The sequence below is a fragment of the Melitaea cinxia genome, chromosome 27, assembly GCF_905220565.1.
Source record: "Melitaea cinxia chromosome 27, ilMelCinx1.1, whole genome shotgun sequence".
Taxonomy (NCBI): domain Eukaryota; kingdom Metazoa; phylum Arthropoda; class Insecta; order Lepidoptera; family Nymphalidae; genus Melitaea; species Melitaea cinxia.
The window spans coordinates 10,010,815-10,034,303 of NC_059420.1; the positions used below are offsets into that span (position 1 = coordinate 10,010,815).

At 36.1% G+C, this 23,489-nt stretch overlaps 1 protein-coding gene across 1 annotated transcript in view; it reads right to left on the bottom strand.

Annotated features, from left to right (window-relative positions):
* LOC123667003 overlaps window positions 1-20,732 on the bottom strand; it is a 48,958-nt gene extending 28,226 nt beyond the window's left edge. Inside the window, exons 1-6 of the mRNA XM_045601011.1 lie at window positions 19,763-20,732; window positions 16,351-16,421; window positions 14,927-15,009; window positions 2,536-2,610; window positions 1,772-1,861; window positions 1,324-1,474 (exon numbers count right to left, since the gene is read on the bottom strand). Coding sequence (XP_045456967.1) covers window positions 1,429-1,474; window positions 1,772-1,861; window positions 2,536-2,610; window positions 14,927-15,009; window positions 16,351-16,421; window positions 19,763-20,732 — 1,335 coding nt within the window. The 3' untranslated portion in view covers window positions 1,324-1,428. The remainder of the gene's footprint in view (window positions 1-1,323; window positions 1,475-1,771; window positions 1,862-2,535; window positions 2,611-14,926; window positions 15,010-16,350; window positions 16,422-19,762) is intronic.
* Between the last annotated feature and the right edge of the window lie 2,757 nt (window positions 20,733-23,489).

Sequence of the window (23,489 nt, forward strand, 5' to 3'; positions counted from 1 at the left end):
AACTGAGTAATAGGCTGACGACCATTAATACTGTTGTCTACTATCATTTCCTGTACCTCAATATGGAGTAAAATGCTGATTACGAAGATGGAGGTGAATGAAATTTTGTGTATCATTCACAATAAAATAGCAGAACCACACATTTTCTTGACGTGTGTTGGTATTGAAAAAATGAAAATACGCGCAGATATTTTGATTGTATTCTCTTGAAAATATTAATAATAAGCAATCTGAATCACAATATTCGGACTCACTAACGAGTATAGATCTTGAATTATTTGGATTTTGGCAGGTATGAAAATATCGAGATTCCCGAGATTGTTTTCGGGGTTCTGATGGCGTTATTTGAAGCCTCAGGACTTCAATAAGAGAATAAAATAAACAATTTCCGTCTCTACGAATGTTTGTAAAACGCTACAAAATGGCGTTCGGCTTCGAACATTCGATACGTTGCTCGTATGGAGCTTGGAATGAAAGATTTATAAATGATCCTTGTGAAGATGCGTATGTTTGTGTTCGTAAATTCTTAGTATCGTGCAACCTGAAATAAAGAAATAAATATATTATAACATACACACACGGTCGTCTGTTCCTATGGTAAGCAACTACTTGTGTTACAGGTAGCGGCCGACTGTTATAACTATAATTTTTTTTACAAATATACATAGAAATAAAACATATATAAATACATGAATACACATATTACACCCAGACTCAGGCGGGAATCGAACCCGCAACCCACGGAAGAGAAAGCAGGCCACTACAAACTGCGCCTACGGGTTAGTCAAAAAAAAGTGGTGATTTGTGATGTGTCTCATAATTAATTTTTCGTTTGTTACACATTCTGTGCTTTACATTGTGTGCGGATGTAAGGTTACGGCATTAAAGAATAAAGAATATAGCCATGCCCTCTCTTCCCGTGGGTGTCGTAAGAGGCGACTAAGGGATAACAAGTTTCCACTACCGCCTTGGAACTTACAAAGCCGACCGATGGCGGAATTACCATCCAATTGATGGCTTTGAAAGACACAGGCCGAAGACGGGCAGCAGCGTCTTCGGTGCGACAAAGCCAGCCATGCGGTCACCGACCCGCCTGCCCAGCATGGTGAATATGGGCAACACACATGAGTTCACGTTATTTTTGGCGTGAACTTGTGGAGGCCTATGTCCAGTAGTGGACTGCGAAAGGCTGATCTGATTAATTGATTGATTGACACATTCTGTGCATCAACCAACTTGATTTTTTTTCTGAAATTAAAATATTAAACACTTTAATGGGTTTCTTTACATAAAAAATATAACTTGAATATATGAATTACTTACGATCGTGAAACTTGACTCTTCCGATAGTAAAGCATGAAGTTGAACAAGCTGTTTTTTTAATTTACATTTTTGGTAATACTCCTAACAGCTTTGGTAATACTACTACTATTCAGCGTGAGTTTTATTTGTAGATGATGTATTTATTGCGTTACTAAAAAAAATATTTAACATGAAAAATAGAAATGTATATAGGTATGTATATATATAATATATATATTAAGGTGCTTTTTTATCTTCACTCCACATGAAATATTATTCTAACCTCAAATTCTCACCAAAGTTTTTTGGTACTCGCAAAATAAATTCGAAATCTTAGTGAATTCTTATTTTTTTTAATTAATTTAAAAATAATATTTCGTGTATGTAGTAAAAAATAAAATTCGGAAAAAAAGAAAAAACCCTTATATGATGAATACATATACATAGATATTTTTGTGTTATATTGTACCTGTCTCCCTTATTTAAATTGTTTTTCATTTTTTGACGTTTCCGATACTCTCTTTGATGCTCTGCATGCGTTTTTGGTGGTCTTTTGGTACTAAAAATGAATAGAAATAGAATTATTAAAGAAAGTATATGTATATATCCGTATTAAATGTTTGGAATTTAGGGCAAAATCTTTTTTAATTTTCGAAAAAAAACTATTCAATTAACTTTTTTAATATTTTTAATATTTACAATTCAATTTGGATCAAATTGCACACGGTGTACAAATTTAATTAAAATCGGTTAATTAGTTTAGGAGTCCATCGCGGACAATGTGACGCGTAATTTATATATGTATATGTACTAGCAGACCCGGCAGACGTTGTCCTGCCCGGAAAACAGCTACCAAATTTGATTGCTTACATACCATATATAGATACCATAGATAGCAGCGCCACCTACCGGGTCCAATTGAGATAAAAACTACCATATCTTCCAAGCCAGACAAAATTACAGATGCTTACAAAATTTGATAACAATTGGTTTAGTAGTTTCGAAGTTACATACCGATAGCAGCGCCACCTACCGGGACCAATTGAGATAAAAACTACCCTATCTCCCAAGTTGGACCAAATTACAGATGCCAACATAATTTGATAACAATTGGTTCAGTAGTTCGAAGTTACATACCGATAGCAGCGCCACCTACCTAGTTTATCGACCACATACATCGTGACATGATATTTTTATTTATATCGATGATAAAGTTATATATGTATATTGTACCTCTGTTTTTGATTTCTTTTTCGTTGCCGGTACTCTCTTTGACGCTGTGCATTAGTTTTGGAAACTTTCACGGTTCTAAAATTATAATAAAACATTATAATATAATTATTATCATAATAAAAATTATAAAATAATAATATAAATAATGTATTGAGAGAGTATAATATATATTATGTACACATTACATTACAGTAATCTATTACTTATTATAATTGCAAATGCACTAACGCAGTACTCATTTTCCAAAATAGTTGTTTTGAAATAAACACGATAAACATATTTCATCACACTCAAATTTTTGTTTTTTAATTATTTCGTATTTAAATCAATCTACGAAACTCGTTTCCGAAACAGTTTTTATTATAGTTTTTAAATATATTATCATAATTAAATAATTAAATTATTTTATTATATTATTAAATTATTTTTTAAATAAATTATTACAATTTTTATTATTATTAAATATATTATTTTTATGTTTTAAATATAAAGCTCTTATAATTCAAACTTATTATGGTTGCTATGTTAAAATTTTACTTTACTGATTATTAATTTATTACATATAATTTTAATCGCATATTACTTGCACTCATGTATATTTTTACCTTGTATAACTATTACTCTTACCTTATCTTGTCATACTTAAATTGTAATTGTCTTCATATTTGTATTAGCATGTAAGTTTATATTATATTTAAAAAAAAACTGTGAACAGAGACAAAATATACATCCTCTCCTAAATCAAAAGATTATACCATGTGAAATATTAATTACCGATTGGCTACAATCTCAAATTAAACTAATTAATTCCTACATCTTTACCTGTAAAACTAGACTCATTAACATGTTATTACCATTATTGTTGCAACTTTATTATACTTAGTCTTAAGATCACACTTTAGTCTATGTAACTCTTATACTTTATATTGGTTCTACTTTTATTCTGTATACTCATCTCATTTTTCTTACGGTTTTAGTCTCACATTTTTGTCAGTTCGGTCGCCTAGCCAAACGTCAAGCCTGCCGTAAGGAACTTTGTTCCAAAAAAAAACTCAACAATAATAAAAGAAAGTTAAGGTAGCAAAATATCGAGGAAACAAATAAAAATTTACATCTTAAAATTAGGTACATTGCAAACTATTGATTGATAATTTCGCCTGTTACATCTCACTACTGGGCATAGAATTCTTGTTTTTCTTCTAGTCCATGGGCTCACTTAACTATTATTTTATTTTTATTTAAAATACAAAGAATCTTACAAAAAAAAAATTGGTTGCCTGTAAAGTCGGTATACGGGCGAAAGTTTTACGTGACAACGACTTTGAGTGGTAAAATAATTTTAATGTGAATATTCATTCGTATAGTAGGAAGAAGGATGAAATAATAGTAACAATTTAAAACATTTATTTATACAAAGAATTATATTTAAAACATTAATTTATACAAAGAATCTCGCACTGAATTTCATATTAACAAAATTTTATTTTTACCTTTACACATACATACGTAATTATTTACAAATATACATACAATAACTTGCAATACATTTGCGTACAATGAAACAGCGTTTACTACAATTACAAATTAAATAATTAAATAACAGTGCCTTTCACTTTTTATGTCTGTCTCTCTCGCTCTTAAGCGGGCTAACCATGCCCGAGTGGAAGGGACGCGTGCCTCTCACTCGCTCTCATTGTGAGCGCATAACGTGAGCGGAGCGTAACGCAGTTTCTTGAAGTGTCACCCGGCAAACCAATTTATCGTAACGTTTTACAGTAACAAACTATCGTGACGAACATCAATTGTCAAAGTTTGAGTGCTCATGCCACAGACATTGAAACAGATACAGTGATTCCAAGATCTGACTATTTAGTACTGACCGAAACGTGGATGCGCGACACTTGTGAACCACATCCAATCAAGAATTATGAGTGCATATCAAGGAAGAATAATCGAACAAACTCAGACACCAACGCAGCAGGTGGAGTAGCGATCTATCGTAGGTTATCATCAATATCAACAGGAAAAGTGATCGATGTTGCGGTCACAGACACTGCTCGAGTTATCAAAACCTGCGGTGACTTGTGCTTGGCTGAAGTTACTTGCTTTACCGCTGATACTACCTTCAAATTTGTGCTCGGTGCTGTTTATATTCATCCAGGATTAAGTGTACAAGACATCGGAATGTTGCTACACCAGGCACTTCTTCCATACGTGCGTAACAGCCAGTACGTGCCACCGTTCCTGCAAGTTGATCCTAATATGCCGATTCTTCTATGCGGTGACTTCAACCAAAACGTGAAGTCTGATGACAAGTTTCTCAAATTCATTAAAGATACGTTTAATCTTGATTGCGTATCAGATATGTCTAAGTCTACTACGTTAAAAGGAACAACCATTGACTTGACATTTTCTAGGCACATTACAGCAGAAACACTTCCTTTCATTTCATATTTCTCCTATCATCGCCCTGTCCTCAACAAAATCACTCAGATAGGAACAAGTTAAGTTGTAGTAAACGCTGTTTCATTGTACGCAAATGTATTGCAAGTTATTGTATGTATATTTGTATATAATTACGTATGTATGTGTAAAGGTAAAAATAAAATTTTGTTAATATGAAATTCAGTGCGAGATTCTTTGTATAAATTAATGTTTTAAATATAATTCTTTGTATAAATAAATGTTTTAAATTGTTACTATTATTTCATCCTTCTTCCTACCATACGGATGAATATTCACATTAAAATTATTTTACCACTCAAAGTCGTTGTCACATAAAACTTTCGCCCGTATACCGACTTTACAGGCAACCAATTTTTTTATAAGAAACTTTTATGGGTACTAATAAAGAAATACATGATTGAATGATGTTATAAAATATTGTTACAGCGTCATTTACCGAATCGCAAGATAACAAATGTTTCCAATCGAATTTTTTGAGGTAATTGTTAATATCATCATAATTACATTTGTAGAAATTGGGAGTTTGTCCTTCATTCTCAAGTAAAGGGGATGATACGTTTAAATCTAAAACATCTATAATACTAATTGTTGTGGTTGCTTGGAGGAGTACTTATACACGATTACATCAAACGTCCCACCTTGTGATTTGTGAATCGTAATGGCACAAGCAGGTACGCAAGGAAATTGTTTGCGTTTGCATTTCACTGTTTTTGTCAATGTGATGTTGACCACTTTTTTGTACACCGGCACCCAATCAACGGACAAAGTGTTTGGTTTGCTGAGTACATGCGGTCGACTTTTGAGTTTTGCACTGGCACCCGTACTTTTGTCTGGAAACTCGAACCAAAGAGTGATAATTTCATCTTTTGTGGGCGGTGACGTCGTGCTGGTCGATGGTCCTGCTTCGGCTGGATCGGCTGGCTGACGTTCGATGTGTCGCAAGACTCCAATAGCGCCGTTTACCAATCCATCTCCTACGTTGATGTTAGACGTTATCATGTAAGGGTATCCCACTGCTAAGGGCAGCGTGTAAGGCAATCCGTCTGTCTCTGCAACCGACATCTTGTGAAGTTTTCCTTGCTGTTGGCCCCTCTCAGAATTACTGGAATATCCGAGCATGATATCAGTGGCAATACAGTTGTGTGCGTTGTTAATTGCTTTTCGATTGTATGAATCAACCTCAAAGTTACTGTAAAACAACCGAACAGCGTCAGGTACGTTCTCTTTGCACCAGGACTCTGACTTATGTCTGGATTCTATAAGTTTGATGTTATTGACACTTAGTTTAAGTCCATCTCCAATTTTAGTCAGAATTCTCGAAAACAGCTCGTCAGTTTGTCGTACAACACGGACCAATGGGAAGTAGTCGATGCTTTGCCACAGTATAGGTCCTCCGAGTTGGTTGATTGGCACTGTGTAACACGGAGTAGCGCGTACAGGCGGCAGCTGTCTGAAATCGCCGCATAAGATGATGTGAAGGCCTCCGAAAACTTGGTCGTATATGCCGGTTATCTGTTGCAATCGATAATTGATTTTACCGAGGATAGCTGCACTCAACATGCTGATCTCGTCAATGAAAACTGCTCTCACGCCAACGAACATATTTCTATAGGCTTGCAAGTTTTCAGCTGATAGAAGTCTTGTAACTCGAGAAGTTGTTAGGCGAAATGCTGAGTGAACTGTTGTTCCACCAAGAGGTAAAGCTGCTTTACCTGTGCTTGCACAAGCAACGTAGGCGTTGTTGAGTGAGTTGTGGTTCTGAGTGTAACGATTGTACGTTTCCATGAGGGCCTTCAATGTATACGTTTTGCCACATCCTGCTGGTCCGGTGAAGAAGATTTGTAGAGCCTGTAGGAGCTCATCTCCGCAGCCATGTAAACGATGTATAGCCTCAAGAACCACCTCACGTTGTTCAGCATTTGTAGTTCGTAGCAGCTCACAATATTGTTGTTTTGGCATCACGTTGCTCCGTTTTTTTACAACTGACAATCCGTTTTGCGGCACGATTTCATTAACATCATCGTTATTTTCAGCTCCCTCTCCTCCTAACAGCTGTTCTACAAACACTCTTCTTGACTCTGTTTCCGTTGGTTCTGTGGTGTCTGAATTTTGCAAAATCATCATTGCTTCTAGCTCTTGCATCACTTTGTCGATGTCAATATTGTTCTCATAAAGTTTTCTGCGTTCCATGATAGTTTCCTTGTTGTCATTGAATAATTGTATAAATTTATTACAATCAACAATGTCAGCGACTTCGTTGCGAAAGGGCAAGTACAGCAGTACCATCTCACGTTGATAATTGACAGTTTCATCTATGTCGTAGCATCTGTATCGTATGATTCGACCGATCAGACGTTTGCGATATCCTCTCGATGTCGTTCTTTCTCCAGTCGGCGGTTCAGGATCGTCATCTTCATGCACGTTCAAGTCGTCTTCATTGTCAATGAAATCACGAGAGTTAGCATACCACGACGCAAACTCGGCCAAATATACATCTTGCAAAGATGGAGGTCTTTCTTCATACCGCTGAATGATGTTTTTGGTCCACACGTCTGTGCTGTCCTCTGCGATTCCTTCGCGATCCAATTGTTTCCGACGTTTGCGGCAACGTTGTCTCTCTGAGGGCCACACTGTTGGTATGTACACAATTTGACGGCTTGCTTCGCTCATCGGCTGTCGTAACAAATACCATGCTGCTTCTTGCGCCGACATTTCAACTGCATTGAGAAGTTTGACACTCAATGCTTTTAATTGACCAGTGTAATCGCGGTCAGGATGTTCTTCCATCATTTTAGTCAACTCTCGATTCAAGTTACTCATTCCACGAGCTGATTTGTTCACGTATTCCACGACGTACTGTGCGCAGCTGTATTCATCTAAGATAAACTGAATATCGATGTTGGAATTAATTTGACCAGCAAGGTAAGGGTTGAACGTGTTTGTCATAAGTTGATCGAAGTTACGTTTAAACAACAAAGTTGGCCTGCGAAGGGTTGAACGTACTATATCAAGATATGTATCAAATGTCAGACCATGTTCCCTCAAAAAGTCATTCATGCTAGGGTATGTACGTTCGCTGAGACACGTTCGTAGCTCCTTGGATTTTTTTTGGAATGTTGACCGGCGTCCATCAGTCTGAGGCATTGGAACCAAGACTCGAGTAGCAGGCATTGGCCAGTACGGGATCCCAAATCTGCAAGTCGTCTCACCTCGCTTCGTGCAGGTGAAAGTGTGCTTGTGAATTTGATTGGCGTAGATGGTCTCGTTGGGCATATCTTCTTTGGCGACAGAACTCAGCTTCTCCACGAGCTCGATGGTCATTGGCATATTTTCTGACACGGCCTCGTGTGGATCATTATTCAACCACACCAAAATGTGTGCGTGGGGGCTTCCTCGATGCTGGAACTCAATGCGAAAGAAATAATCTTTAACAAAGTACTGGCCAAATGGATTATATGATTGTTTTGCCTTCAGCATATTCATCAATGTACCAACGAGTTTGTGGAAATATATGCAGCACGTAACTGGATCGTCGCTCACTAAGTTGCACCGCTCTGACGTGTTTAGATCTTCAGCAACTTTTCCAGGATACTTGTTACTCAATTTGAGGAGTAAGTTCAGTAATATCAACCAGCGTACTTCGTTTGCACTTAAAGTGAGAAATATGGTCGGTTTACCTAGTTGACGGAGCATCGCAAACAGATCTCGTTTGCGAGAGGCCCAATACTGGACGGAATTGGGTACTGACTTCATGAAGGCAAGATTTTGAACGACAAATTCTTTAAGAAATTCCGGGTCCTCCAACATGCGTCGAGTTACGTTTTCCGTGGTTGACACATTCCGAAATGTGCTGTAAATGCCATCCACCATGCGGAGACGTAGAATCTTCATAGCAACGTACAAGACTTTTTGAGGCGTGGCTCCGCGTCTGTCACTTCGTCGTAATTCACTGGTTGCCATCATGTAAGGTGTCACTGAAACTCCCATGTGGAAACGACGAGGCTGGCCGTAGTATATTGCAGGAAATGATAGTTCTTCAGCATGACGGTCGTAAATGATGTTCAGAGGCATGGCCCGATGTCCTGGTGCGATGTCGAGGCAATCCTCTTCGTTCCACAGTAGTGTATGCTGCCTGGAAGCAAGAATTTCTGACTCCGGAGTACACTCGGCGGCGATTGTTTCGATTCGATGAGCCGAGTCATCCTGCAAATCTTCCTCTGGTGGCACGACAGTTTGCAGCCTTGACAAATCTACTTTGATATCGTACAAGCGATATAGACTTGAATTTTGAAGTACATCCAACCATTCTTTGATTGTCCTTTTGGACATGTAGCCACTGATGTAATTTGTTTTGTGTGCGAGATTCCGTTTGATGTTGACATTAATGACGTCGTCCTCATCTAAATGCCGGGGCAAGCATTTTACCATGTCTTCTACGTTGACTGGAACGTTGATCACTTGACCAATAATTCCATAAGAGAAGTCATGCCGCAGACGACGCACTTGCATGAATGGCAGACGTGGTGAGATTAATCGTTCACTAATTGGATCCAGTGGCGGTAAGCCAGGAGGTATTTCTGGATATGAGAAGCCATTCACTTTTGCAAGGGTAGGAAGCTTATGTTTGTTCAGCGAAAATCTACAGGTGTTGCAAATATGCGTATAATCCTCCTCGCGTAGTTGCCTATTTTCCTTAACGAACCAATCCGATATGACCTGTAGTTGTGCAGCAGTGATGATTTTAAGGTCATTCTTGAACCACAATCGGTCGCAAACAGAGCAAGCGTGGCCAAATTCGTTGTCCAGAAATGTAGTTTTAAACCTCTTTATTGACGACGACCATTTGATATTCCAGGTTGATTGTTCCGGTTGCACTGCTGTGTGAGTCGGTGGAGTACTTATTTGTGAAACAATTTGAGCAGCTCTACGCTGTCTGTAAGCACGTTGTCGCTGAGCGCTGGTCTGGGCAGTAACTGTTCTTTCCACTACCACAGGAGCAGACACTGTGGCTGACTCTAGTGTGCCGGTGTCAAGAGCTGAGTTGGCGAGTCTACGTTGCTTGCATCTACGTTGTCTTTCGGCGGCTGCTTTTGCAAAATCTGCTGCCTCTGCAGGAGTTCTTTCCGCGGCCTTACGTTTTCTATACATACTTTGTCGTTGCGCTTTGGCGTTATGGGGTGTGTGTGGCACAGCGAAAGGTATGGCAGACGTTGGTGGCACGATATCATCAGTCTCCATCGGTGTACTGGACGTTGAAGGAATTTGTACACCTGGCTCCATTGTACTAAAATTGAACAAATTAGAAATTATTGTTTCTCATATTTTTAAATGTTTTCAAATACAGTGTAAACTCTTTATAACATCATTCTTTATAACGATAAACTCTCTATAACATAGAAAAGATCACAATTTGGTTGGTTTAGTTTTAAAAAGTTACTGATATAAATAATTAATTTGAAATTTCACAAAATTTGTGTATGTTAAATTCATTTTTTATTTCAAATTTTTGCATAAATTGAACTTTGTTGAAACAGTTATTAATATAAATAACAAATTCGAAAATTCACAAAATTGGTTTATGTTAAATCAATCAGTTGTTATAAGTTATTAATAAATTTAACTTGTTTTACATTGTTATAAATATAAAAACTAAATTTAAAAGTTAGAACATTTATTTAAATCACATTAATTGTTAATATCAATCGATTTTAATTCAAAGTGTATTTTCTAAAAGGAGAAAATTAATTCACATTTGATCTTTGAATTTGTAAATCGCGCGCTTACGACCTTGCGCAGTGATGAGTCGTCTCGGTTTGAATGTTTGAAAGTTTCGATTTGACAGGTTGGAGGTTAAACATTGTTATTTCAATTTTTTACATAGCAAGTGGCGCTCATTTTTTCAAGTTAAACAAATTATTATTGGTTGAGAAACGATTTATACTACTTTTTTGATTGAAAACTACCACAACATTGTGATTACTACAACATAACCTATTCACTTATGTCTTAGTCATTTATTTCATCATGTTATATTATCAGTCTGAAATTATTTACCTTTGCTGTTTGAATTGTTGCGATGGACGAAACTACCTTCACATTATCACTACACAATCGTTTTACAATTAACTGGCAACGTGTAAACTTGTATGCAGGCGCCTAAGCGAAATAGAAGCGCAAGACATGAACCGGTATGTATGCCTATCTCTCTCACTCTCTCTCTCTCTCGCTCTGTCTCTCTCGCTCTTAGGCGGGCTAACTGTGCTCGAGTGGAAGGGACGCGTGCCTTTCACTTTTTATGTCTGTCTCTCTCGCTCTTAGGCGGGCTAACCATGCCCGAGTGGAAGGGACGCGTGCCTCTCACTCGCTCTCATTGTGAGCGCATAACGTGAGCGGAGCGTAACGCAGTTTCTTGAAGTGTCACCCGGCAAACCAATTTATAAGACGTTGTCACGTCAAAAAAGTTAGCATTTAAATGCTTAGCATTTAAAAACACCGTTAACGGTGTGACAAAAATCATTGTTGATTTATCCGCACACCGGCATTCGACATCGTACGCCATGTACAATATCAAAAAATAAGTCGTAGCATAATTATAACAACTTAACAGTAACACACGATCAACATTTTCACACATCTACCCTCCAAGTTTTACAATTAATCAGTCACAAAATAATACAGTCGCAGTAGCAGGATACACACGGGGTGATTTACTTTGATGATATTATTTAATGTTTATTTTTTTATTAATGATAATAAATATTGTTTTAATTTATATTTTATATTTGTTTTTGTAATTTCATTTTTTAGTGAAGCTGGTAGGGCGTTTATTAATTTTGGTATTTGATATTGTAGTAGTTGTTTGCCATATAGATTATTGTAACTCGGCACTTTTAATTCAACTTGAGACGCACTACGTGTTTGGTAGGTACGCCTGATGACGTGTTGGTGTTCACCATTATGAAACTGCTCGAGCAGTAATATGTATTTAACCTGATCATGTATTGGTATTATGTTACAATAATAAAAGAGCTCGTGGTAATCGTTTTCGTGATAGGTTTTAATTTTTTTAGGTATTATAGCTTTCATAATTCTTATTTGCAAATTATATATTGTATCGAGGTTTGATTTACATGTTCTACCATAGCTACTCAGACCGTAAAATATAGTTGTTTCGCCTAAAGCTTTAGATAGGTTTAATAGAATTTTATATGGGATTTTTCTTTTAATTAAAGTTATTTTAGCTAATATAGTACACAACTTATCACATACGTGATTAATATGTTCAGTCCATTTTAGTCGATCGTCAATTATAAGTCCTAGATATTTTTGTTTATTAACTATTTCAACCGCCTTACAAGAACAATTGTGAAGATTAGCATGTAGACATTGGTGACTGTGCGCTATTAATTTTAAATTATTAAGTGATTTCCTATTTTGGGTAGAACTGCCGGCCTAGCATGCATACAACGAGATATCTCTTGACGAGAGAGAGAGATAATGTCTACATCGAGTATTTTCTCGATTACCCTAACATGCGCACTACGAGAGACAAAATTCTCTTCCGAAGACTTCGCCTTGTCGAGTAGAGAAACATTATCAACCATAATCACAACTGAATATCATTCTTATTTCTTATGTCGTAAAGTTGAATTTACAAGGTTATTGACCAATCGTGCCAAACCGGGATGAGCCAACGTTTGTATAATTTCAAACGAGTGACACATGTTTTATTTAACAATGTTCTCGGCCTTTTGGCTAAGATAAAAAGTGTATATCTAATTTAAAAAATCTAATATGGAAAATAAAACGGCGTAAGTAAATGAATTTAATTATATATGTAAAACAATATGCTCGTGTTGTGCTTTATATCTTGTCGCACATTAGATAATTGTAATTCTATCACGCATTGTTTTTTTTTTTTTTAATTTTTAAAATTTTTTGATTTTTTGAATTTTTTTTTTTTTGATTATTGATTTTACTTTTATTCTATTTAATTTTATTTTTAGTTATTGATTTTTTTAATATAATTTTGTTTTGTTTTTTATTCTGAATGTTGTCTTGTCTTGTTGTACTAACCCAATATGGACTTATACTTTGGTCTGAAATAAAGTATTATTATTATTATTATTATTTAGAATAAGAAGCAACAGGGCGCAAATACGTTTTTTGTGTCATTATATGGCACACTTCACTCGACTTTTCGCATTTCCCGCTCTTCGTATACCGAAATTATATAATTATAATAGGGAAACGCCATGGTATACAAAAAATAGGCACCCGGTTTTATTTATTTTTTATTTACCGTCTTTCTCGTCGATAATATTGAAAACGAGAAGTTTCTCTTCCTAAAACGACAAAATTCGACAAAATTACGATGTCATGTTAGCTTCCGTAGAGATAAATATCACAGATCACTAAAATTTAATGATTATCTCTTCTATTGACGTAACGAGAAGAGTATCGCGTGCACGCATGTTAGCTACTGTAGACATAGAGAGATAATACGAGAAAAGGGGTAGACAAAATTTTGTCGTGGCGCGCATGCTAGGCCTGCTGATGTACATTAATTTCGTTTTATCGGCATTTAGAACAAGTCCTACATCATGACACCACTTTAACAACAAGGTGAAATCTGTTTGTAAGTCTCTCAGAGCTGCATCGAGATCGCTATTTGCTGCTATGAGACAGGTGTCGTCAGCAAACTGGTAAATTTCATAGTTAGATATTAGGTTGACGACATCATTTACATAGGTTAAATAATGTAATGGGTCAAGTACGGATCCCTGCGCTGTTCCGTCTAATACTCGCACGTTTTTGCTGGTAACATTGCCAATCTTCACTACATATGATCTATTATTAAGATAGTCTCGACACCAATTGTTTAAGGGGCCCTGTATACCACAGTCGTTAAGTTTCTCGATAAGAATGTCATGTTTAAGCGTGTCGAAGGCTTTACTATAGTCAATAAATACTACCAGAACGTGTTTTTTAGCGTTGAGGTATTTATAAATGTTATCCGTAAAATTTGAGAGTAATTTGGTTGAGCTCTTCCCTGATTGAAATCCAAATTGTTTATTTGTTATTATATCGTGATCTTTATAGAAGGAGTGAATTTGTTTTGAAATAACTTTTTCGACTAGTTTATCTATTGTAGAAAGTATAGTAATTGGGCGATAGTTGTCATAGATACCCTGGCTTCCTTTTTTGTGTATAGGCCTAACTATTCCAGTTTTTAGTTCATGAGGATAGATACCTTGTTTGACAGTTGTGTTAATAAAATGTGACAGCAGTTCTGCAATTTCAGCGTTTATAATTTTTAGATCTTGTGCTCTTATTTTATCTATACCTGGTGCTTTGTGGTTGTTTAATGATTTTATTTCTTTCATAACTGATTCAGCTGCTACTTTTTGGTATCTATGGCATACATTTTTAGACAAGACATACGATTTTTTATCTAGTAATCTAATATTACACTTTGGAACAATGTTATTTACACTATTGGCAAAAGTGTCTGCAAATTTATTGGCAATATTATCAGTTGTGCAATTGTTATTTAGAAACGCGTTTAAAATTATTGTATCGGCAAGTATTTTTGATCTACCAGCGATTTCGTTTAGTATTTTCCATAGTGTTCGTGGATTATTGTTATTATTATTTATATCGTTGTGAATTTTTTTTTGATTTTTAGTTTTAGTTATTGACTAGTACCCATGCCTTTCTTTGTTTATTTATTATTAATATACTAAGTGTCTGTATGTAACTACGTAAGAACCAAACTGACTATTACTAATTTTTCGAGCACAGGCCTCTTTTAAGAGGAGTTTTATACGTATAACGCTGTTCGTTAAGCCAGTATGGTATGGTGTTTATACAGAAAGTTCCAAAGTCATGATAATGGGTAATAAGACATGGTCAATATTCTCACTTGAAGGCTGTTGTATTGGCCGTACTCCTCACGAGAAGTGTGGGCTGCTGGTCCATCGTCATTTGTATTGTGGTATCGGGAACCTGTAAAAAACAATATCAAAACACTTAACCTCGCGGAAACATGAAAATAAATATATGTATATACTAAGCTATAACTAAAAAGGTGTCTAACTTTTAAACATATATAAAAATAGAAAAAAAATGATAAAAATAGAAAATGTTTAAAAAAATTTAACGACGGATGTTGCGTTTTCACTCTGTGGTAACCACAAGTAAGCTTCTATTATGGTAATCATAGGCCATACAGATCTTTACCGTTGTCTGGGCAATCGTCCTTGTGGATTCTCTGTGTTTCGTATTTACGTATACGAAAGAGACAATAAACAATTTAAATATTTAATTAAGAAAATATTCCCCACAATATAGTTTAGTCAATCTATACTAATATTATAAGCTGAAAAGAGCAATGTTCGTTTGTTTGTTTAAGCGCAGTAATCTAAAAGGGTACTCTGATTCGGATTGAATTTTTATTTTTGTGTGAAATAGCCCTTTAGCCATAAGCCAGATAGCCCAAAAGACAGAGTATAGGCTATTTTTTCCTTCAAATTAACGTGTGTAAGCCGCGGGGCACAGATCGTAACAATATAAAGTTATTTAAAAATATATTAAATTAATTAATACATACAATAAATTAATTTCAAATCAATGACTTCATGTTGTATACAATATATCAATGATACGAATATAATTTAGACAATGAAACCACTACTTTGGATATTATCGCAAGAGCATTTTCCGTGAACCATGGTTGCTGTAGTGTCCGAAACGTCGGGCTACCGCGATAATAGTTTAGACAAATTGGTTCAGAGAGTTTGACATATAGAGAATCATTTGACAAATCTGCACTGTGTTTATTTAAGAAATCTTATTGATCACATGTAGGGATGCCAATTCTGTGTACCAAAAATGTTATTTTTAATATTATGAATACAAACAGTGAGAAAAGTTTCCAAGAGAGGTTTTACAGATAGAATCGCGAAATCGCTGTAGAATTGGCAACCCTTACATCAATACCTCTGTCTATTGTGATGTGTGACGATAGCGTGTGTGATCAAGTGTTGTGTGATCAGTGTGCGTCCTTTTTTTGGAACTAGTAAGCTATTGGCCCTAGCGGCTTGCCTGAGTGAGTGAGTGAGTGAATGAGTGAGTGAGTGAATGAGTGAGTGAGTGAGTGCATGCGTGCGTGCGTGCGTGCTTGCGTGCGTGTGTGCGTGCGTTCGTGCGTGTGTGCGTGCGTTCGTGCGTGCGTGTGTGTGTGTGCGTGTCTGTGCGTGAACGTGCGTGTACGCGTGCTTGTTCGTATCTATGCGTTTCAGTGCGTGTCTGCGAGTGCCTGTACGTATGCGTGTGTGTGTCACTCACCAGTCCACTCTCTGCCCCCGGTGGCGGCACAGGCAGTGCCTTCGTCCTTTGACGTCCCCCTGATACCGAACCTGAAAGAGACATTCAATTATACACATATACTAACGAGTCTATCTACGTAAGTACTCGTTAGCTCGCGCCTATAGGTATACTTTTATCAACCGAAACGCGCACGGACGTGTTTCATTCCTATAAAATAATGAATGAATGATCAGTGCCTTACTACTTTCCAAGTCGATCGAGTAAAAATGAATATTAAAATTGAAACTTTTTTTTAGTCAACATTACAATTGATTTATCAATTTTTATAGGTACTATAGAAGATTCCAAAGTAAAATATTTCGTTTCCAAAACGGTTATAAAATCACCGTGTATACAGTATATACATATACTTTCTTTAATAATTCTATTTTCATTCATTTTTAGTACCAAAAACCCACCAAAAACACATGCAGAGCATCAAAGAGAGTATCGGAAACGTCAAAAAATGAAAAAAAAATTAAATAAGGGAGTCATAATTAAGTGATCATTTAAATCAATACAGTAATAAAATTTAAAGTAATTAGGTATATGCAAGTAATAAGATTACATTTTTTAAACATATAATTTAGTAAATTTATAGAGAAGCCGCTGCATTCAGATGGTTCAGGACAAGACAGAGTATTGAACATTAGAGGAGGCCTATGCGCATCAGTGGACTTTTAAAGTCTGATGGATGGACGATAAATGGATATAAAAGATAACTACAATGTAATATTACTAAGGTCTGAATTTTGGAGTTTCTTTTTAGATAAGTAAAAATTATCTTTACATTAGTAATTTGTTTCTATAAGAATACAGACAACCAAATATCAGACTATGACTCAATAGCTGCTACATAATATGGTATGCAGACTGTACATAACCAAAAATCAGTTTCTTTCACTAGTTAGTTTGTCACTAGTTTTAAGAAAAAATATAAATTACTGTTAGTAGCAGAGTTTTGCAGCCAGTCTTAGATCTTTGGTTTTAGTTGAATTTTAATTTGCCTTGTTTATTCTTCTCCATCCTCGCTGCGGAATATAATAATATGATATTTTGTCAAAATATTTGATAAGTGTATGTATGTGTGTATGTGTGTGTGCACGTGCGTGCGCATGTGTGCGCGCGTGTGAAATTAAAAAAGTAAAATTAATTTTTTTCTTAATTAATACATTATAGTTAAAAGTGACCCACCAATTCAAAATGTAGATTCTGCAAAGAAGAATCGACAATAAATTCAACAATTACTTTTAAAAAATGTGTATTGTTATAAAATTAATAAAATCCATAAAAATAACAGTCCTGTACTGATTGTAAACAATACATAAAATGCTTTAGGTGGGTTGTTATAGTTCGGTTTTATATAATTGGTAGTAAATAAAACAATGTGAGGCCATTGCTTTACACAGAATAATAGAAATTTTACAATGTGTTTGTAAAATAATTATTTACAAATTTATTCTCACGCTAAATTGACAGATTTACCTACATCAATAAGCAATTTAAATAATGACTTGAAGAACATATATAGATGGAGTAACTCCTACGGATTAAACATAAATCCCTCAAAATGTCAAGTCATTATTATCGGTAGTCCTAAACTTGTGTGTCGAATAGATTGGTCACTTATACCACCAGTCGTTTATAACAACGCCGTAATCAGTTACAGCGACACAGTCAAAAACCTCGGAATTATCTTCGACAGACATCTTTCTTGGGCACCTCAGCTGAGTGAGATGAGCCGTAAACTATTTGCAGCTATCGGATCACTACGACGACTGCAATATTTCCTCCCTTTGCCTACCAAAATTACATTAGCACAGTCACTCCTTCTACCAATTCTTGACTATGCTGACACTTGCTATCCTGATCTTAACGAGGAGCAATTAAATAAGCTTGAGCGCCTTCAAAATCTTTGCATACGGTTCATATTTGGTCTTCGCAAATATGACCACGTTTCCGAATTTCGCAGTTGTCTCAAGTGGCTTCCGATTCGCTTTCGCAGGAATACTCACATACTCTCGCTACTATATTGTATACTTTTTCATTCTGATACACCTCTGTACCTTAAGGAGCGTTTCAAGTATCTTTGTAATACACACGAACGCACCCTTAGATCTGAGTCTACTTTGATGCTCGAAACCCCAGCTCACACTACTTCTTTTTACTCCAATTCCTTTTCAGTTAAAGCTGTTCAACTTTGGAACGCTCTACCTCTTCCTATAAAACAAGCCCAATCCCTGTCTTGCTTTAAAAAATACCTCAAGGCGCACTACTTGTCACTTAGTACGTCATAATTGTTTTATCTCTGCATAACATATTGTAGGAGTATCGCTTCACTTGTATTTTGTATTCTATGCTATTATTCATATTATATGTATTTCGTTTATATGTAGGTATAGTATTTTTATGCGTATGTATATATATGTGTATGTATGTCTGTGTATATATATATGTGTGTATATATATATATATATGTATATGTTTGTATGTATGTATCTATGTATGTATGTATGTATTGTGCTGTATATGTATGTGTATTTGTACTCGATAGTTGATATTGTTCTAGGTGACACTAATTGTCACTTCTCTGCATACACTTCCCTACCGCTTTTTCACTACGCTGTGTCCTATATGCCCAAAGGTTGTCTGGAAGAGATCGCTACTCTAGCGATAAGACCGCCTTTGTACACTGTTTTATTTTTATTTTTTATTTTATTTGTAATATGTTATTGTGTTGATTGTTGTTGTGTACAATAAAGAGTATCTATCCTATCTATTAATTAATTTAGATCAATGAAATATTTATAAATATATAATAAAATATAGATTTGTAATCAGAATTGTGTTAATATGTACGATTTTATTTTTGTGTTACCCTCACATTAGGAATTCTAAACATTTTTGAATATCATATCAAAAATTGACCGCTCCAGCGGGATTCGAACGGAGAGTCGGAGACGCGGGTACGAATCCCGCTAGAGCGGTCAATTTTTGATATGATATTCAAAAATGTTTAGAATTGTGTTATTTTTATTCCTTTTTCTGATTATTTAATGTTATAGTATAGCTTTAACTGAGGTAGGGCACAGCAGGAAATTTCCTGCTTAAAATATGGAGCAGCCTGACTGCAGTAGTACCTCGACTTTACAGAAGATCACAGCTAACTGTTTTTGAGCTGTGCTGTATTCCTGTTGGTGAGTAAGGTGACCAGAGCTCCCGTGGGGAATCGGGGATAGGTTCGACGATGTGCATTTGCAAATGCTTATTTTGTTGCAGACGTCTATAAGCTATGGTAATCACTTACCATCAGGTGAGCTGTACGCTTGTTTGCCGATCTAGTTATGTATATGAAAAAAAGCTTTGGTAAGACAAAGAAAAATGATCTTACCATTAGCAGAGTTAAAGAGCTGAGATTCGACAACTTTGTTAGGCCAATATTCTTCAAATTCCGTTCCCGGTGGAAAATAACTTTTAATGTCTGATAAACTAATCACTGAACAAGTCTCACTGGTAAACAATTCATTCCTTATCCCTTGAACCTTACAACAGAACTTTAAGTAAGAGATATCCCAACCTTTTAACTGTTCGGCCTTCAACTTTAAACTGTCCATTTCACCTTCAAAGTAAAATAGTGGTACAAGCTTCTTGCCATTCCTAACTGTGTACGGCACCGCAAATTCCTTATTTATCATTATGAAACCACACTTGTCATTATTTGTTGTACCACGTAACAACTTGTTATAACAAACATCTAAGAAATTGTAGAATTCATAAGCCTCCATTAGTCTCACTACTAAATCCTTCTGCGTAAAGGGGTCACTTCCGAACTGTCCATCACAGTACCTGTTGTTAATATCATTCAGTAACCGAGCTTCGATTTCTGTAATGTAGTAGCTTTGTATACCGGTAAAAGAATATAAATCAGCGTGCTGGTAGTTCAGGTACTTGTTGATCTTCATCATCCGGACCGCCACGTACTTCTCTCCAGATCGATATATGTAAGGAATGTGACATTCACCGAGCGTGTCCCAACCAAAGTGACCCTTCCAGCTAGCTTCGTCGGGCGCTGGTGTTTTCTTGTCATCGAATTTCGGTCTCGGTTCCACCGGTGTCTGTTGCTGGGTTCCAGGTTTTATAGTGAGAAACTTCCCCATAACCATATTTTGTCCGCCAACAGCACTCAGGCCCGCGACCGCGACCGGAGCAGCCAGGATTGCTCCGGGCTGCGACCGCGCAGCGGTTACCGAAGGTGTCAGCACTGTCGCTTTGTTGGCTTCAACCATCTTCGCGGCCAGCTCCCTGATCTCGGCTTCATCAGGTTGCTCGGCTTTTATCTTGACATTTGTTGACTCCGTCATTTTGACGTGGAAAAATGTTCTTAAGCAAATATTAAGCACTATAATTTTCTATAACTATTAAGTGTCATGTCACTTAAGAAGTCAAGACGTCTGCCGCCTGGCGCCGACATCTGGTGGCGGCACACTTTTAAGGAAACATTGGAGCCGACGTTCACATTTTCACAACAACCATATTAACACTTCAACTTCAGTCTTCACCCTGTTCTTCTTCTTCTTCTTTTATAATTGGACTCCCATAGGAATTGCCAAAGTCAGAGTGTTTTGATGTTTTCCATCAATTATTTTGAAGACTCTGCTCGTAAGATTAGCGTTGTGATACTACAAGGCAGTGTTGCCGTTAGCACAATCTACTTTGTGGCTACATCAAAGAAAAAAGTTGCTAGTTTTGTAAATAAATCACTTTCGAAATTCCGCTAGAAGTGGCTAAAGTGTGCGTTTTCCAATTACAGAGCATAATGTGATTCAGTGGAGCACAATGCTAAATTGTGCTGATGCTTAATTGGAACTTGAATTAGTTTTGAAATACACCTAAAAAAACTACGACGACTTTACTTTACTTTGAATTACTAACTATAATATATCAGCTGTGCCCCGCGGTTTCACACGCTTTAATTTTAAAAAAATGCGTATTGCGTATGCGTAAACATTAACAAATATTGCGCTCCGTTTGACATTTTGACATAAGTAGTATTGACATTATGCAAAACAAACTAAGCACTAACACGATATCAATACGGTCTATTTTCATTCGATCGAACCTAATTTACGTTATAGATAAACATTCATTCGGGAATCTTCCTGCCATAATGCGGACATTATTGGTGTTGCCTAAAATTAACTATGTATTTTAGTTCGGTAGTATTGATACCGTATGGTGGTATGTATTAGTCGGTAGACTTTTTATAGTAATAAAAATATGTATGTAGTAACAATCTAAAAAGCAGCCAGAAGTAGCTAGATTTATTTTGGTGGCTAAAATGGATTGTTTTTTGGCTAAAACCGTTGAAAATCCGCTAGATCTAGCCACAAAATGGCTAAAACGGCAACACTGCTACAAGGTTATGTACGGTTTGCTTCACACTACTTATTCGTCTAAAAAAAAAAACAAACACAACCAATGTTAGTATGTTAGAAAAAAAACATCACATTTTAATATTGTTATCTAAAATAAATGTATTTAAAATATCTACTAAGGGAGTATTTACATGCGACAGAATAGATTTAAAATCGATAGGACGGAGAATAGATGGAGATAGATAGTCGAATAAAGAACGGTTTTTTAGGCAAGAGAAGAAAATGTGATCCAATGTGCCTTCATCCATACCACACTCACAAATAGAGTGGTCCCGGACTCTAATTTTTGCTAAAAATACAGGAGAACAACAATGTCCAAGTCGCATGCGGCAAATTGTTGAGCAGATGGTTTTTGTTGCTTTCCTGTATTTAAAAACCATATTTTAACCGGAATTTCAACCTGGATGGAGGCATAATGCTTGCCTCTGTCCCTACTAGATGTAGTCCACAGGGTATTTCACTCAGTTATTAAATTCTTTCTAGCAAGTGGTAAAAGATCATGGCAATGTGCTTTATACTGGCTTAGCGAGCCTGATGATGAAGCTTCTCTAGCATAGGCATCCGCACTCTCAATACCAGCAATTCCACTATGGCCTGGAATCCATGCCACCGCTACTTTAATATTTTTAGAATGACAATCAAAAAGTAACTGCCTTATTTTTAATATTATTGGGAACTTATTTCTTGAGTGAAATTGGTTAGAAACAATTGCCTCCAGAGAGCTTCTGGAATCCGAGAGAATAATGGATTTATCTAATTGGTGGGATTCAATAAATGAGAGAGCTTCTAGGATAGCTAGTGATTCTCCTGAAAAAACCGATGAAATAGCTGGGAGCTTGAAATTCAAAATCACATTAACCCTCGGAATCCACACTGCTACACCCACGCAACTATGCTCATTCAATTTGGAAGCGTCTGTAAAAATAAGCAGCCAATCTCTAAAGTGCTCATTAATGATTTGTAGAAACTGATAGTTGGAAAGAATGGAACCCTTATCTATTGGAAAATTTAATATTATATTCGGAGAGAATACAAGAGATTTAAAAGGCGTCTCAAATAGAGGATTAAGTCGACATTGAAAGATGGGACAAGGTCATAGAGCAACACGGAGGGGAGTGGCCATTGCGTTTGTTACCAATACAAAAGTTTCTGTCATTTTTTGCGGGGGGAAATTACACACATGCACACTTTATCTAATTCCCACACAAAAATAATCGTCTGTCACTACGAAACTCACACATACTAAATTAAAATCACACTTACATTTTTCACACACACATAGATACATTCTGTGTCATTACAGTATAATGACACACCGCAACTACACTGAAAAGTTGCTAACAGCCGTGGTTGTAACAACTGTCGATATGCATTATCGATAAATTCAACTACTCGGTTAGGGAAATAATGTTTTTAAAGTGATACAAAGGTAAGATATTATTATAAAAATAGACTTAATTTATTATATACTACAAATCAAACATCTTCATGTAAAATAAACGATTATAAAGAGTAAAGATTTGATTGTTTGTTTGTTAGCATTGAATAGGCTCCGAAACTATTGGACCGATTCAAAAAATAATTTCATCGTTGAGAAGCTACACTATCCTTGAGCGACATAGGCTATACTATATTTTTTAAAATATTAGGGATCTTTACTAAAACTCCAATAATGTAACCCAA